Source organism: Scyliorhinus canicula, chromosome 1 (assembly GCF_902713615.1).
Source record: "Scyliorhinus canicula chromosome 1, sScyCan1.1, whole genome shotgun sequence".
Lineage (NCBI taxonomy): Eukaryota > Metazoa > Chordata > Chondrichthyes > Carcharhiniformes > Scyliorhinidae > Scyliorhinus > Scyliorhinus canicula.
This window is the reverse complement of record NC_052146.1, coordinates 226919086-226934621: the sequence shown is the minus strand read 5'-3', so window position 1 is coordinate 226934621 and position 15536 is coordinate 226919086. Positions and strand designations below refer to the sequence as shown.

At 47.1% G+C, this 15536-nt stretch overlaps 1 protein-coding gene across 7 annotated transcripts in view; it reads left to right on the top strand.

Moving 5' to 3' along the window:
- The first annotated feature begins 657 nt into the window (after positions 1 to 657).
- si:zfos-1056e6.1 (uncharacterized protein LOC107988029 homolog) overlaps positions 658 to 15536 on the top strand; it is a 102840-nt gene continuing 87961 nt past the window's right edge. For 5 of the 7 annotated variants that reach the window (XR_005462013.1, XM_038808570.1, XM_038808579.1 and 2 more), the window contains exons 1-3: positions 658 to 832; positions 5578 to 5645; positions 12535 to 12582. Coding sequence is in view for 6 of the 7 variants with exons in the window: in XM_038808570.1 (XP_038664498.1) it covers positions 763 to 832; positions 5578 to 5645; positions 12535 to 12582 (186 nt within the window). In the remaining variant the exon portion in view is untranslated. The remainder of the gene's footprint in view (positions 833 to 5577; positions 5646 to 12534; positions 12583 to 15536) is intronic. The other 2 variants (XM_038808596.1, XM_038808560.1) reach the window with 1 other exon arrangement.

Genomic DNA, 15536 nt, shown 5'->3' with positions numbered 1-15536 from the left:
AAAGGGGTATCATCGGTGACCTGCACCTCTGGAAAATCGTGAAATGCTGAATGATTGGCGTAACGTCTCTATGGTGGCTCGTGAAGTGGTGGAAGGCATCCAGTATCCATCCATCCACTTTGAGTGGGCATCGATCAGCAACAGAAATATTAACCCTTTTTAGCAAATGCTCAACTACTAACCTATAACGGTCTTCAGAAAACTTCCCCCAGCAAGTGTCCTGACACAAATGCTGTCCTCTGCAGGCAACCTTTGCAACATTCAGCACCTGTATCGGCACAACTAACCAAATATTTAACATTCTTGACCAATGGGAAGAAGCACGCAGTTGGCTTCCCCAAAACAACCTAACCTTACTTTATACCCTTTTGACCACAGATCCATTTTCAGACCAATCAGTATTTTTTTAAAAAATGGTATAAATACTACCAACCAAAAGAAAAATAACTGATTAAATACCGTCCAGAACAACATGTTTGTTGGATATTAGTTCACCCCCCATCTTAAGTAGTTTTTATTGCAAATGATTATTATTTCATGTTGTGTCTGCATTGGTATCTTTCCATTGGATTGTTCTAATCTTTCCCGAGCATATCCTTCTCCACTCCACAGCCACCTTCGCCCAGCTCCAGGTGATGATGTCTGGGAGAGAGCAGGAGCAGTTTCCATGGTTTTGTGGCGAGCCGGGATGTGGTTTCTCATTGGAGAGAGCAGTGTGACACACACACTGTGCACTGACAGACACAACTGCCAGGCAGGGTGATGGCCGCTCCAACTCCCAAAACAAGTCACATCGACATCTGGATCGCTTTGAGAAGACTGGATTTGAACGGTAGGGTAGGGACACCAGCTGACCTGGGCTTACGGCCAAATCCGGCTTTATTTTGCTATTATTTTGCTTGACAGAGCGGGCGGAGGAGGAAATGCCCTCGAGTGGGTGACTAAGATTTACGTAATCTGTGTTTGTGTATATATTTATAAAGTCAACTGACCCACAGTTGCGGGGCGGGGTGATGAATGCACCAAATGTCACAGCAATTCAGGCGAGGGCGGGATGTACTCTGAAGCGTGGAGATTTTAAAAGTTGCTGCCCGAGACGTTTCCTTCCTCCGTCAGCTTCAACATATCATCGGCTGTTCGGCTGCCCATTCGAGTGGCGCAAAGATCCTCCTGTATTTGTTTCAAATAAACAGCAACAGAAAGTTATCTGAGTCTAAAAAATACAATCTAGGTACACTTTTCCTCCAAACTATATTTTATTCAGAAGATGTATAAATGTACATTACATAACAGTTCAAAGTTGACGTTAGATGAAGTCCAAAACAAATGGGTTTCTTGACAATATGTGGCACTCTTGAGGTGCCTCACTACAATTACTGAAGAGAGACATTGGCCCAATCTTCCAGGCAGCATTAATGCTGTGCGCAATGTCGGTGCCCGAGAAGGTTCCAGCACCCCGACTATTTTGGGTAGGGAGCTTGGGGTGAGTGGATGGATGGAGTGAGTGGCTGGATGGAGTGAGTGAGTGGATGGAATGAGTGGGTGGGTCAGTGAGTCGATGGATGGATGGATAGGTGGATGGATGGAGTGAATGGGTGGGGCGAGTGGGTGGGTGAGTGGATGGATGGAGTGCGAGGGAATGGATGGAATGAGCAAGTAGATGGATGGAGTGAGTGGATAGATGGAGTGAGTGAATGGATGCAGTGAGCAAGTGAATAGATGCAGTGAGAGGATGGATGGAGTGAATGGATAGATGGATGGAGTGAGCAAATGGATGGAGTGAGTGGATAGATGGAGTGAATGAGTTAGTGGATAGATGGAGTGGATGGATGGAATGAATGGGTGGGGAGAGTGGGTGGGTGGATAGATTGAGTGGGTGGGTGACTGAGCGGTAAGTGAGTGGATGGAATGAGCGGATGGATGGACAGAGTGAACGAGTGGATGGATGGAGTGAGTGGGTGGGGCGAGTGGGTGGGAGATTAAGTGGTGGGTGAGTGGATGGATGGAGTGGGTGAGTGGGTAGGGAGGCATGGGTGAATGAGTGGGTGGGGTGAGAGTGAGCAAATGGGTCAGGCCGGGAGGGGGTGATGGTGGGACAGGGAGTCGGTTTGAGAGTGTATTCTGGGCAGGTTGGGAGGTAATGGTGTGGGAATCAGGCTGTGAGGGCGGATGGTTGTAATGTTGTGGTGCTCAGTTCCATTATGCTGAGCCTGATATCAGTGATGGGGAAACCTTTGGAAAAGATACTGAGGGACAGGATATATGCACATTTGGAGAAAATTGGACTAGTTAGTGACAGGCAGCATGGTTTTGTATGGGTAAGGTCATGTCTCACCAACTTAATTGAGTTTTCTGAAGAGGTGACAAAGAAAATTGACGAGGGAAGGGTTGTGGATGTAGTTTATATGGGCTTTCATAAGGCATTTGACAAGGTCCCACATGACAGACTGGTACAAAAACTAAAATCACATGGGATTCGGGGTGGGCTGGCTATACGAATACAGAACTGACTCGGTTATAGAAGACAGAAAGTAGCGGTGGAAGGGTGATTTTCAGAATGGAATTCTGTAGCTAGTGGTGTTCCACAGGGATCATTGCTGGGACCTTGTTGTTTGTAATATACATAAATGATCTGGAGGAAAATGTGGGTAGTCTGATTAGCAAGTTTGCGGATGACACGAAGATTGGCCAAGATGTGATAGTGCCGAAGATTGTCAGAGCTTACAACAGGATATACACAGATTGGAGACTTGGGCACAGAAATGGCAGATGGAATTTAATCCGAACAAATGCGAGGTGATGCATTTTGGAGGATTAAATCTAGGTCTGAATTATACTGTAAATGGCAGAACCCTTAGCAACGTTAACATACAGAGGGATCTGTGGGTGCAGGTCCACAGTCTGCTAAAAGTGCCAACACAAGTAGCCACGGTGATTAAGAAGGCATATGGCATGCTTGTCTTCATCAGCCACGGCATTGAGTACAAGAGTTGGGAAATCATGTTGCAGCGTATAAAAACTTGGTTAGGTCGTATTTGGAGTATTACGTACAGTTCTGGCCACCACATTATCAGAAGGATGTGGAAGCTTTGGAGAGAGTGCAAATAAGGTTTATCAGGATGTTGCCTGGTCTCGAGGGTGTTATCTAATGTTCCGGCACCTCCCCTGTGGGAGTCACCGGTACAGGCCCCATCACCTCCTCCCTCGGGGTGCCCGATGGCCCTCGGGCTACTCCATGGGAGCTAGGCCCTGAGGTTCTCCTGCCATGTGACTTACCAGTCCTGGAGGCCCAATGCCAACTAGACCAGGGTCTCCATGCTCACAGCCATGGAGCAGAGGGGGTGGACCACCTCCGTTTGGGACTGTACCACATCACGCTGTGACTGTGCCACCACCTTCTGGGTCTGTGCCACATCAGTCAGTTACTGCTCCATCTCCCTCTGGGACTGGGCCATCTCCCTCTGTCTATGCCATGTCGGTCAGTGCCTAGGCAATGTCGCTGACGCTCTGAGCCATGGCTCACTGTGACTGGGCCACGCTCAGGTGGCCTGGCACATGGATGCCTGTGAGATGGCAGCCCTATCCTGGGCCTTGGCCACTGCCTGCAGAGAGTGCCCCAAGCCTTGGACATGTAGATCCATGGCCGAAACCTACACGCAAGGCATCCAGTATGGACGCCACTTGTGCAGCGTTGGCCTGGGTGACATGCACGATCTGCACCACCTCCTCCTCTTGTATGCGGTTGGAGTCCTCCAACTGCACCTGCAGGTGTTGGATGCTCACTGACAACCCGTCATGTAGTCCCTGGCTCTGCGACTGCATCTCCACTATTGATGGGACCGTCCGTTCCAGAACTCCAAAACCCATCTGGACAGCAACTGATCCCTGGGGTCGGCTCACCCTCTGATTGCCCACCCCTTGGGAGTTGCTATCGCCACCTGCTGTACCGGAGCATGTGTGTGGTGCGCACCAGATAGTGCCCCAGGGGCCTCTTTGATAAAGTACCCAACCGAGGTGAGTGTCTCTGGGATAATGGAGGGTGTTGGGGACAGCTGTGATGGCAAATCAGTGTCATCCACAGTCTCGAGCTCCGGGGTGTCCTGTGATTCGGATTGAGGGCTGCCGTCTGTGCCGGTGTCGTCCTTGTTGCTGATTGGCACCTGGGGTTCTGGCTGTGGCTGGGGTCGGGGGACTCCAGAAGGGCCCACCCCATCACCAGCAGTTCCTGTAAGACACAAGACAAGGTGCTTGAATTTATCACGGGCCGAGGGGGGGGGGGGGCATGGGAAGGGGGTGTAGGGGTGATGGAGGCAGTGGAGCTGGGGCATGGGAGTGGTGTGGGGGGGTGGGAGTGGTGTGGGGTGGGGGGGTGGGAGTGGTATGGCTGTGGGGATGGTGTGAGAGTGGTGCGGGTGTGAGGATCGTGTGGGGGGGGGGGGGGTTTACACACAACACACACCATGGGGAACCGAAACTCAGTGGGGTCTCACTTCTTTCCCCGATGCCGTCCTCCACCCTGGCAAATATCCTATCTTTGGGTCCGCCGACCATGTCCAGTGCCCTCTGCTCTGCTGTGGTGAGGGGCTGCAGGCCTGGTGGTCCCCCTCCAGTCTTCTCCCGACCCCGGCAGTCATGAGCAGCCTACTTCTGGGGCGGTGGGGGGGGGGGGGGGGGGGGGAGAGGGGCGACACAATCAATTGGGGAAATCCCGCCAGTGTAAAAGCCGTTTTGGGAGTCCCATGCGTTTCTGAAAGGAGAGCCAGATGATCAAATTAGACATCACAAGGATGAAGGAAAGATAAAGGACAATGTACTGTCGATGTTTTGCAAGGCTAGGCCAGTACCTTCTACACAGTTAGAAGTAATAAGAAAAGAGCTGGATAGATTGGAACAAATAGGCAATTAGGAAGGCAAGGAGCAGTGAATGGGCTTCACCCATTATGGTAGTTCAGAGGCAAGCAGCTCTTCGATACTCAGCAGCGCCTTTGGGGAAGCAGTGGCTGTTTCTAGTACTGCATCTACCTGAAGCCTCAGATTGAGGAGGCATGCAGGCACACATGAGTGATGTGGGGAAGGGGGGTTTGCAGAGTGGGGACCAGGGGAAGGGGGAGAGTGGGTTCGGCAGCAAGAGTAAGGGGTGGCTCTCAATGCTCGGCCAACCACCTTGCCGACATCGGGTCCCTCAATTAGGCACTGAGAGCTTTTGAACAAGTGACTCCCACCGCAATCTCCACCCCCCCCCCCCCCCTCCCACTGCCATATGCAGGTATACGTGGTGGAGGTGGGAGGGTGGCAGGGTCCCCAACCACTACCTTTCTGCCCAATCAAATGCACCCCCATCACCAAACCCTCCATGATGAGTGCAAATGTTTTTGCCCTGCATTTGCTTTCATGTGCCATTGGATTCACACATTTTTTAAAAATGTAGGTCATTTTCACAGTAACTTCATTTGAAGCCTACTTGTGACAATAAGTGATTTTCATTTTCATTCATTTTCATGTCGAAAAGAGTTATATATGTTGAGTCGAATTATGAACTATTATTCTATATCACCATCTATGTTCACATATTTTTAGATGAAGAAGTTCCTATTGTGAAAGATGTCTGCATTGCACGTGGACTCGACACAACAGCTACTAAGCAGGTACTTAGGAACATTCGCTCAAGCATAGTTTGTTCTGTTTGAAATAAATTTGCAGATGGCGTACATTTTTCCTGTTGTGTTAATTTAGTTGTTTTTAAAAATGTCACATTCTGTGAATTTAAGGATCCTTTTTCCCCTTTTCAAAAACAGATCTAACAAACAGGACTTCTCTTTCATAAATCCAGGTTGATATTGCTCAATCATATCATGATTTTTTATGTGCTGTGTCAGCACATCTCCAATAATAAATTCTAACATTTTGCCTACAACTGATGTTGGCTAACTGTCCTATTCCCCAGTTCTCTATTTCTCCTTTCTCAAATAACGGATAATGTTTGCTATCTCCTGATCCTTGAATCTTAGGGAATTATGGAAGTTTAAAATCAGTTAATTTGATTAAATTTTGATTTGGATTTTATTTTATTTTATTTATTGTCACATGTACCGAAGTACAGTGAAAAGTATTTTTCTGTGGCCGAGGGAACCTACACAGTACGTACATAATAGACATAGTAGATCTGTTGTCTCTGCAGCTACCTCTTTTAAACCCACAGTGGCACAGTGGTTAGCACAGCTGCTTCACAGCTCGAAGGACCCAGGTTCAATTCCTGCCTTGGATGGCTCTGTGTGGAGTTTGCACTTGCTACCCATGTCTGTATGGGTTTCCTCTGGGTACTCTGGTTTCCTCCCACAGTCCAAAGATATGCAGGTTAGGTGGATTAGCCATGCTAAAATTTGCCCCTTAGTATCCAAATATGTGCAGGTTAGATGAGGTTATGGAGTTGCGGGGATAGGGCGAGGGAGTGGGACTGGGTGGGGACTCTTTCAGAGAGTTGGTGCAGACATGATGGGCCGAATGGCCTTCTTCTGCACTGCAGGAATTCCTTGATTCTGTAAATTACATAATTTGATTAAATCTTCTTGGGGCAATTAGTACATTGTTATAAAGGGAGCAAGGATCTGCTTTCCACATAGTAAGCTCTTTATCACAGTTTGGGAAGATGTGGCTCTTGCCTGGACGAATAATAAGTTAGAAGGTAAGTAAATTGATGTTGATTTATGGGTGGGGGTTGGGTTAATGATGGTCGGGGGAGGTTGGTCCTTCCTTTGGGTGACTTTCCCGGAGATGGTCTACTCCTGGAATTGGAACTCACTTGACAAAAGGAGGGGGAGGCAATCAATCTCTGTCTCCAGCATTCCCTCAAAGCTTGCAATTGATGTATTAATATTTTAGTCAAGGGTCATTTACTGACATTAGTGGAAGTTTCCTGGCATTACACAACGTTCCCACTGTGTCAGGAACCAGATCACAGTTTGGACACGAGAGCTGAGAGAGCCATTTTACGTTGATTGAAGTGCCAGTTTCAGGGATATACATGGTTCAAGGAGGTTCAATTGGGGCCGGAGACATTGTTACTTAGGATCTCACCTAAGGTTCCACACAGTTCAGGGACTTCTTTTTCTAAACTGACTTTGGTGCCTTCACGAGCACCTCTATTTTGATGTACTTCCTTGGATTTCCTCATCTTCAGCAACAACTATCTCAGCCCTAGGTGCTGCCGGACAACATTCCTGCAGACCCTCAGATGTTTCTGTTTTGTCTGGCCTCTTTAATTGGATTATAAATGCAGAGGCAGCCAGTTAGTATGTTTGTAAATTTGTGTCACCAGCCTTCAGGCTCACAGATGGTCCCATGACAGGTTTCCAATGCTTGTGGGAGAGTTTTTTAGAGCAGTATGTAAATAGTCCAACTCGGGAAGGGGCCATACTGGACCTGGTATTGGGGAATGATCCCGGCCAAGTGGTTGAAGTTTCAGTCGGTGATTACTTTGGGAATAGCGATCACAATTCCGTAAGTTTTAGAATACTCATGGACAAGGCCGAGAGTGGTCCTAAAGGAAGAGTGCTAAATTGGGAAAAGGCAGAGTATAACAAAATTAGGCAGGAGCTAGGGAATGTGGATTGGGAGCAGCTGTTTAAGGGTAAATCCACATTTGAAATGTGGGAGTCTTTTAAGGAAAGGTTGATTAGAGTGCAGGACAGACATGTCCCTGTGAAAATGAGGGATAGAAATGGCAAGATTAGGGAACCATGGACGACGGGTGGAATTGTGAGACTAGCTAAAATGAAAAAGGAAGCATACACAAGATCGAAGCAACTCAAAACTGATGAAGCTTTCAAGGAATATTGGGAAAGTAGGACAAATCTCAAATGTGCAATAAAGAGGGCTAAAAGGGGTCATGAAATATCTTTGGCTAACAGGGTTAAGGAAAATCCCAAAGCCTTTTATTCGTATATAAGGAGCAAGAGGGTAACTAGAGAAAGGATTGGCCCACTCAAAGACAAAAGAGGGAATTTATGCATGGAGTCAGAGGAAATGGGTGAGATTCTTAATGAGTACTTTGCATCGGTATTCACCAAGGAGAGGGACAGGACGGAGGTTGAGGCTAGGGATGGATGTTTAAATACTCTAGGTCAAGTCGGCATAAGGAAGGGGGAAGTTTTGGGTATTCTAAAAGACATTAAGGTGGACAAGTCCCCAGGACCGGATGGGATCTATCCCAGGTTACTAAGGGAAGCGAGGGTCGAAATAGCTGGGGCCTTAACAGATATCTTTGCAGCATCCTTGAGCACGGGTGAGGTCCCGTAGGACTGGAGAATTGCTAATGTTGTCCCTTTGTTTAAGAAGGGAAGCAGGGATAATCCAGGGAATTATAGACCTGTGAGCTTGACGTCAGTGGTAGGCAAACTGTTGGAGTAGATACTAAGGGATAGGATCTATTCACATCTGGAAGAAAATAGACTTATCAGTGATAGGCAGCATGGTTTTGTGCAGGGAAGGTCATGTCTTACAAACCTAATAGAATTATTTGAGGAAGTGACAAAGTTAATTGATGAGGGAAGGGCTGTAGATGTCATATACATGGACTTTAGTAAGGCGTTTGATAAAGTTTCCCATGGCAGGTTGATGGAAAAAGTGAAGTCGTATGGGGTTCAGGGTGTACTAGCTAGATGGATAAAGAACTGCCTGAGCAACAGGAGACAGAGAGTAGTGGTGGAAGGGAGTGTCTCAAAATGGAGAAGGGTGACTAGTGGTGTTCCACAGGGATCCGTGCTCGGACCACTGTTGTTTGTGATATACATAAATGACCTGGAGGAAGATATAGGTGGTCTGATTAGCAAGTTTGCAGTTGATACTAAGATTGGTGGAGTTGCAGATAGCAAGGAGGACTGTCAGAGAATACAGCAAAATATAGATAGATTGGAGAGTTGGCAGAGAAATGGCAGGTGGAGTTCAATCCAGGCAAATGCGAGGTGATGCATTTTGGAAGATCAAATTCAAGAGCGGACTATATGGTCAATGGAAGAGTCCTGGGGAAAATTGATGTACAGAGAGATCTGGGAGTTCAGGTCCATTGTACCCTGAAGGTGGCAACGCACTTTGATAAAGAGGTCAAGAAGGCATACAGCATGCTTGCCTTCATCGGACGGGGTATTGAGTACAAGAGTCGGCAGGTCATGTTACAGTTGTATAGGACTTTGGTTAGGCCACATTTGGAATACTGTGTGCAGTTCTGGTCGCCACGTTACCAGAAGGATGTGGATGCTTTAGAGAGGGTGCAGAGGAGGCTCACCAGGATGTTGCCTGGTATGGAGGGTACTAGCTATGAAGAAAGGTTTATAGATTAGGATTGTTTTCGTTGGAAAGACGGAGGTTGAGGGCGGACCTGATTGAGGTCTACAAAATTATGAGAGGTATGGACAGGGTGGATAGCAACAAGCTTTTTCCAAGAATGGGGGTGTCAATTACAAGGGGTCACGATTTCAAAGTGAGAGGGGGAAAGTTTAAGGGAGATGTGCGCGGAAAGTTTTTTACGCAGAGGGTGGTGGGTGCCTGGAACGCGTTGCCAGCGGAGGTGGTAGAGGCGGGCACAATAGCGTCATTTAAGATGCATCTGGACAGATATATGAACGGGCGGCAACAGAGGGAAGTAGACCTTGGAAAATAGGAGACAGGTTTAGATAAAGGATCTGGATTGGCTCAGGCTGGGAGGGCCGAAGGGCCTGTTCCTGTGCTGTAATTTTCTTTGTTCTTGTTCTTGAAAGGGTGAGAGGAGGGTGTTGAAAGGTTTGGTAGGAGACAATCCAAAAGCCTTGGTGGGCAGTTGGAGACAATGGTCAACAGTATGCTCGGTGGGGGAAGTAAGATCTGTAGCTTCCAATGTTCATAGTCCTAATTGTCCCACTCACTGGGAGAAAAGGAGCAAAGAAATTAATGCAGGAAAATAATATTTATTATATTGTCAGTCCATTCATTGTGGGAATTGTGTGTTTCGGATGTCCTCATGATTAGTCTGTTTAGGAACATAGGAAGACAGAAACAGGAGTAGGCCATTTCGTCCCTCGAGCCTGTTCAAAATTTACCCTTTCTTTTGGCTCACTAATTGTCTCATTAAGGAGCCTAACTGCCATCCCACTGCTGTTGACTGCAAATCCCAAGTCAGCTCTTTGCACCTTCCGACTGAATCAGGAGAGGTTTTGCCATGCAGGAGGCTGATGCAGGGTCTCTATTGTGATGAAGTGAGCCTGGCCGCCATGTTTCCTGTCACAGCACGCAGCTTTAAATCCAGTCCAATATGGCAACACTGAATTGGGAATATTGACAAATAAATTTTAAATTATAAATGACAGTGACAAACTTGTAAAACAAATGTTCAACACTTCTGCGATTGAGTCACAGATGCGATTTTATGGCCACCTTGTGTCTGAAAAGCAGCTCACGCAGCACAATATAGCCGATAGAAGCCCGGACACTCCGCTCCTGGTATCTACCCAGTGCACAATACCTCACGAGATCTAACGCTGTGATGTAAATCCCGCCCATTGTGGGCCAGATCACTTTTTTAGGAAATCTACATATAAAGCGAGACAGCTAGACTCACTTTAATGTGCAGATTCCCGAGGTACGCGAGGCGTATGATCCATCTCCTTCGCCTCGGTTCACTGTTCAGCACTGGTCTCCATAAACAGGGATCAGACGGGATGGCACTCATGGGGGTCTCCCTGTTCCACAACTCCCGGCAGCTAATAGTGACTAACTCCTTGAAGTAGATGATAAATGGTCACCATCTCCAGTTGAACCCTTCAATTGGCCCCCTCACGGTGTATTTAACCTTCTCTAGATGTAGAAACTCCATTGGGTCACCTAGCCAACCGAGGCACAGGGTGAAGTTGCCAACCACCATCACCAGCAGGACTCACCTCGGAGCAATCAGCGAGGTGAAGATGAAGACATCTGTCCCTGCACCTGTCCACAGTTCTGGCTAGTCCAATACCCCAAATATAGCTACTAAGGGACAGAATTCCAACTCGATGTTCAGGATTGCCAACATGGTATTGAAAAAGGAGATCCCAGAAGTTTGGGACAGGACCAAAACATGTGCGTGTGGTTAGCTGGCCCCATCACACAGTGCTGGCACCTGTCTTCAAACCCTGCAAAGAAGCAACTCATTCTAGCTGTGGTCAGGTGCGCTCTAAACATCACCTTAATCTGAATCAAGCACAGCCTTGTTCACAAAGACGTGGTGTCTACTTCCTCCTCCAAAGCGGTCCTCGCTCCTCCTCCCGGACCAAGCCCTCTGGATAACGTGCAGCACCAGTGTCTAAGCTCATGGCTATGAGTGTGAAATCAAGTGACGATGCTGTGTCCTAATCATCATTTTCTTTCGGCCTTTCCTTTTTCCAGACCAGCTTGCACTTCTTCGCTGTCTGTGCTGAGAGTGTGGGAACATAAGGAGGACCAGAAGGTCCTGCTGGAGGGAAAGCCCAGAAAATCCCGTCCAGTGTCTAATGAAGGGATGTGAGGAGAAACATTAGGTGCGCTGACAGCGCCTTCTCTCTGGTTTCAATGTCTCTGCAGGCCATGGTCTCAGCAATGGCCTTTCCAAAAATGGGCAGCAGTGTTACCTCCTTGGGGGGCAGAATATGCAGACCCACTGGTTTGTTTCTGCTGTTTCTGGTGTCTGCTCCTGCAAAAGAGAGGGATGTGTCAGTGAGTGTCATGCAATACGTTTAGCTGATGTGGCTGTCATGGTTGAATGGTTAATAAGTCTGTGTAACTTGTGAGAAGTGGGTGTGAGAGTGTGCTGAAGTACATGACTATCAGGTATTAGTCCTGGTTGATCGAGATTGTTAATGATGAGTGATGTGACTGTTTACATTGAGTAGTGATAGAGGCTAAGGGTGCAGTTCGAAGGGTATAGCATTCACAGATACATTCACTGACTTTGGCCACTCATGTGGCATCACTGAATCCCCTGCAGCACAGTATCCAGGTCCTTGGGGCTTGACTCCTAGCATTGACCTTCACAGCCACTCTCATCCTGGCTGATCCCACTGCCTCCTTGCACCGCTTTCCCTCTGACTAAAGATAGAGGACATCTCTCCTCTTTACTCCCTCTTCCACCAAGTCTTCCAGTGCATCTTCTAAAAACTGTGGAATCCACTTTCCACCATGCTGTGCCATACTTCTCTCAGAATGGAATCAGTTGTAGGATGACTTCCAGGAGCTGCTCCAGGCTCAATAGCTCCCATGTAAGAGGTGCACATGGTTTTATGTAGTGGATGTTAGCTTTACCTGTTGAAGCTTCACACAATTTTGGGCCCTTGCTGGTACTCAGTGGCACACGCTGCACTCATTTAATGAGCAGATAGCATAAAGTTGGTCCTGCCTGCAAACATTGAATGGGTGGGGAATAATCTTACAGCCCAATCCCTGCAGTCGATTTTGGGGGCTATCATGTTTACTCCTCGGTGTATTTGAGAACGTATGAACATTTACTTTGAGCTGAAATTACCAATTGTATCCGTTTCTGCTTTTAAATAACAGGTTCTCTTGAACTCCTTTGGGATAAAAGATACAACTCTTGTTTTGAAGGTAATGCTGATCTTTAAAACTTTACAAAATAAATATGGACAATTTCTGATACTATGAACAGCAAATAAAACTTTCTAATTTTGTGCTTGAATGTGCAATTGTTTTCTGAATTTTGTATGTGACAAAAATAAGAATTTTTGTTGATTGTTTAATATACTTTAAAATCAAGAGTAACAAGGTTTAAATGGAAAAATCTTCAAAAAACAGGCAGTCTGGATGGTGAATTAGTGCCACCATCTCTTTGCCTGAACAATTCAATGCAGCATTCAGTAAAACACAATATCATTGTGTTCCATTGTTCTCACCTTGAAGCAATTCTGCTCTCTCAGCCCTATTCCCACAAAACTACTGACCATCCAACTTCACTTCCTGGTCCTCATGCTAACTTATATTGTAAATAATTCCTTCTTCATAGATGCAGCCCCTGCTTCCTTTCAAGTTTTGACCTAATCAACCTCTACTCCAAAAAAATCCACCTTCTATCCTTCTGCCAATTAAGCTACCTCCCTGTCTCCAATCACCTTTTTCTTTCAAAAGCCTTTCAACAAGTTGGCACCTCCCAAGACTGTGCCCATCCTTGCTGCAACTCCATTTTTGAATCTTTAGAATGGACCGCTGCTATAGTACCTAATCAATGTCACAATGTCTCTGACTGCGGTGCACGATCCCTCCTCAACTTTCTCAATCTCTCTGCAGTCTTTTCCATTGTCCACATTATACTTCTTCATCTGCTCTGTAGCCCTTCAGAGTGGGACTATCCTTGCCTGGGTAGACTCTGACTGATCCAAATCTCAGCCACACTGCATGCAACAGATTCCCTTTCCGTTCCTGCAATGTTACCTGTGGAATTCCCCGAGCATCTGCCTTAACCGCTGCCACTCCTTCTCCTCCCTACTATTTCTTACCTTTAAGCTACTTTTCAGCAGCACAAATGTCAGGCTTCCTATACATGCTGAGAAAACCCAGCTCTGTCTTTACCACCATCACTCTCAACCGTTCCATTGACTCAGTGTTGTAAATATGCTTGTCTGACTTTGTGCTGGGTCAGCCATAATTTCCTGCAATTAAACACCAGGAGGGCTCAAGGCATTGTCTCCTCCGATCCCTGCCATAATCTCTGCTCCCTTACCACTGACTCCCTTGGCAACAGTCTCAGGCTGAATTTGACCCTTTGCAATATCTGCATTCTATTCGACCCTGCCGAGTAATATCACTTCTAAATGGTCTTGTTGCTCTATTTATTTATCTCGGTGAACTACAAGCCTTTCCCTTATATCAAATGACCACACAATCAGTTAGTTAGTTCAAAATATGGTTTATTTCCATACACAAGAGTTATCTCAACATGCAAACACAATATCTGCTACGAGTTAAACTACACTTATCAGCTACAATAACCTATACTTAACTTCAGGGTGACCGGCACTGTGTAAATGGCTAAAGGCCTTTATCTGGATTTCACTTGGCTGGTTCGAAGAAAGTGGCTCTGTCTCTGCTGGGTTCATCCGTCAGGTAGCGACCGTTGGTCTTGAACTTAGCTGGCTGTTCCTGCTGCAATTGGGTGGCACAGGCCAGATCCAAGAGAGACAGAACATATTGCTGCGCTCTCTTTTACCCCCCTGGGATTTTGTGCATTTTGGGGCGGTCGTTAACCTTCGACCCAATAGTTCGATGGGGGCTCTGATCACTCTCTTCGATTTCGGCCAATAAAGGGCCGGGTGCCTTGGTAGCTGGGCGGGTCCTTAGTGGTCATTGACCTTGGCAGTTGTGCTTTCTGAGCAAGGGAGTGGCGCCAATCAATCTGGCTGTATCGGTTGCTTGATTGGAGTTCTATTGTCCTGGGAAAATGGGCCATTAAAATGTAAACGAGCGGGGGTTTCGGTCAGGTCTGGTTACCTGTGTTTTAGATACACATAGACTGTGTATCTGTCTGAGTCCTGGTTTGGCCATAGTTCCCATGGTCCTTTGCAGGTGTCCATCTTAGATGGCTACAGTCTCCAAGTCGCGCAGCATCACATAATATCCTGAACTGGGCATTTATTCAGGCAAGCTGACTAATTTCCTCTCTTTCTTAAGTGTAGGTCTCATGAAGTAATCTAAAACTGATGTACTCCAGATGTTTGATGATTCAGTGCAGTGATTATATAAGAATTTAAGAACATAAGATATAGAAATGCAGTAGACCATTCCGTCCTTTGAACCTGCTGACTTTGAACTGATCTCTTACCTCAGCTCCAACTTTCTGCACCATTCCCATGTACCTCAATTTCCTTAATACACCAAAAAATGTATCGACTTTCATCTTGAACATGATCAAAACCTGTGTCCAGAGCTCTATAAGGGAGAGAATTCCAAAGATTGGCAACCCTTTGAGTGATGAAATTTCCCCTCATCTCAGTTCTAAGTGGCTTGCCCTTCATTATGAGTATATCGATTCCCCTGCGAGGGGAATTTTTTCCCCAGCGTCTACACTGTCAAGCCCCTTAATAAATGTTTTGATCACTTCTCATTCTTTTAAACTCCAGGAAGGATAGGCCTTGTGTGCTCAATCTCTTCTCACAGGTTAATCCCCTCATCCCAGGCAGTAAGGCACACAAAAATGGCAGCTGGACATGGACTGCACCAAGACCAAGGGCGAAATTCTCTGCAGACCGTCGTAACGCCGATTTCCGGCGAGCAAAATTGGTGTAGATGACTCCGGCGTGGGGGCCTTCTTTTAGGCGGCGATTCTCCGTTCCCGGAGGGGCCAGCAGCTGACTGACGCGATACGCGTCAGTTTCACCAGCTGCGGAAGTGGTGAGACCCGGCGTTTTGGGGGGGGGGGGGGGGGGGGGGGGGGGGGGGGGGGGGGGGCTGGAGGAGGAGAGAGACAGACCCGGCATTTTTGGGGGGGGGGAGGGAGGGAGGAGGAGAGAGACAGACCGGCATTTGGGGGGGGGGGGGAGGAGAGAGAG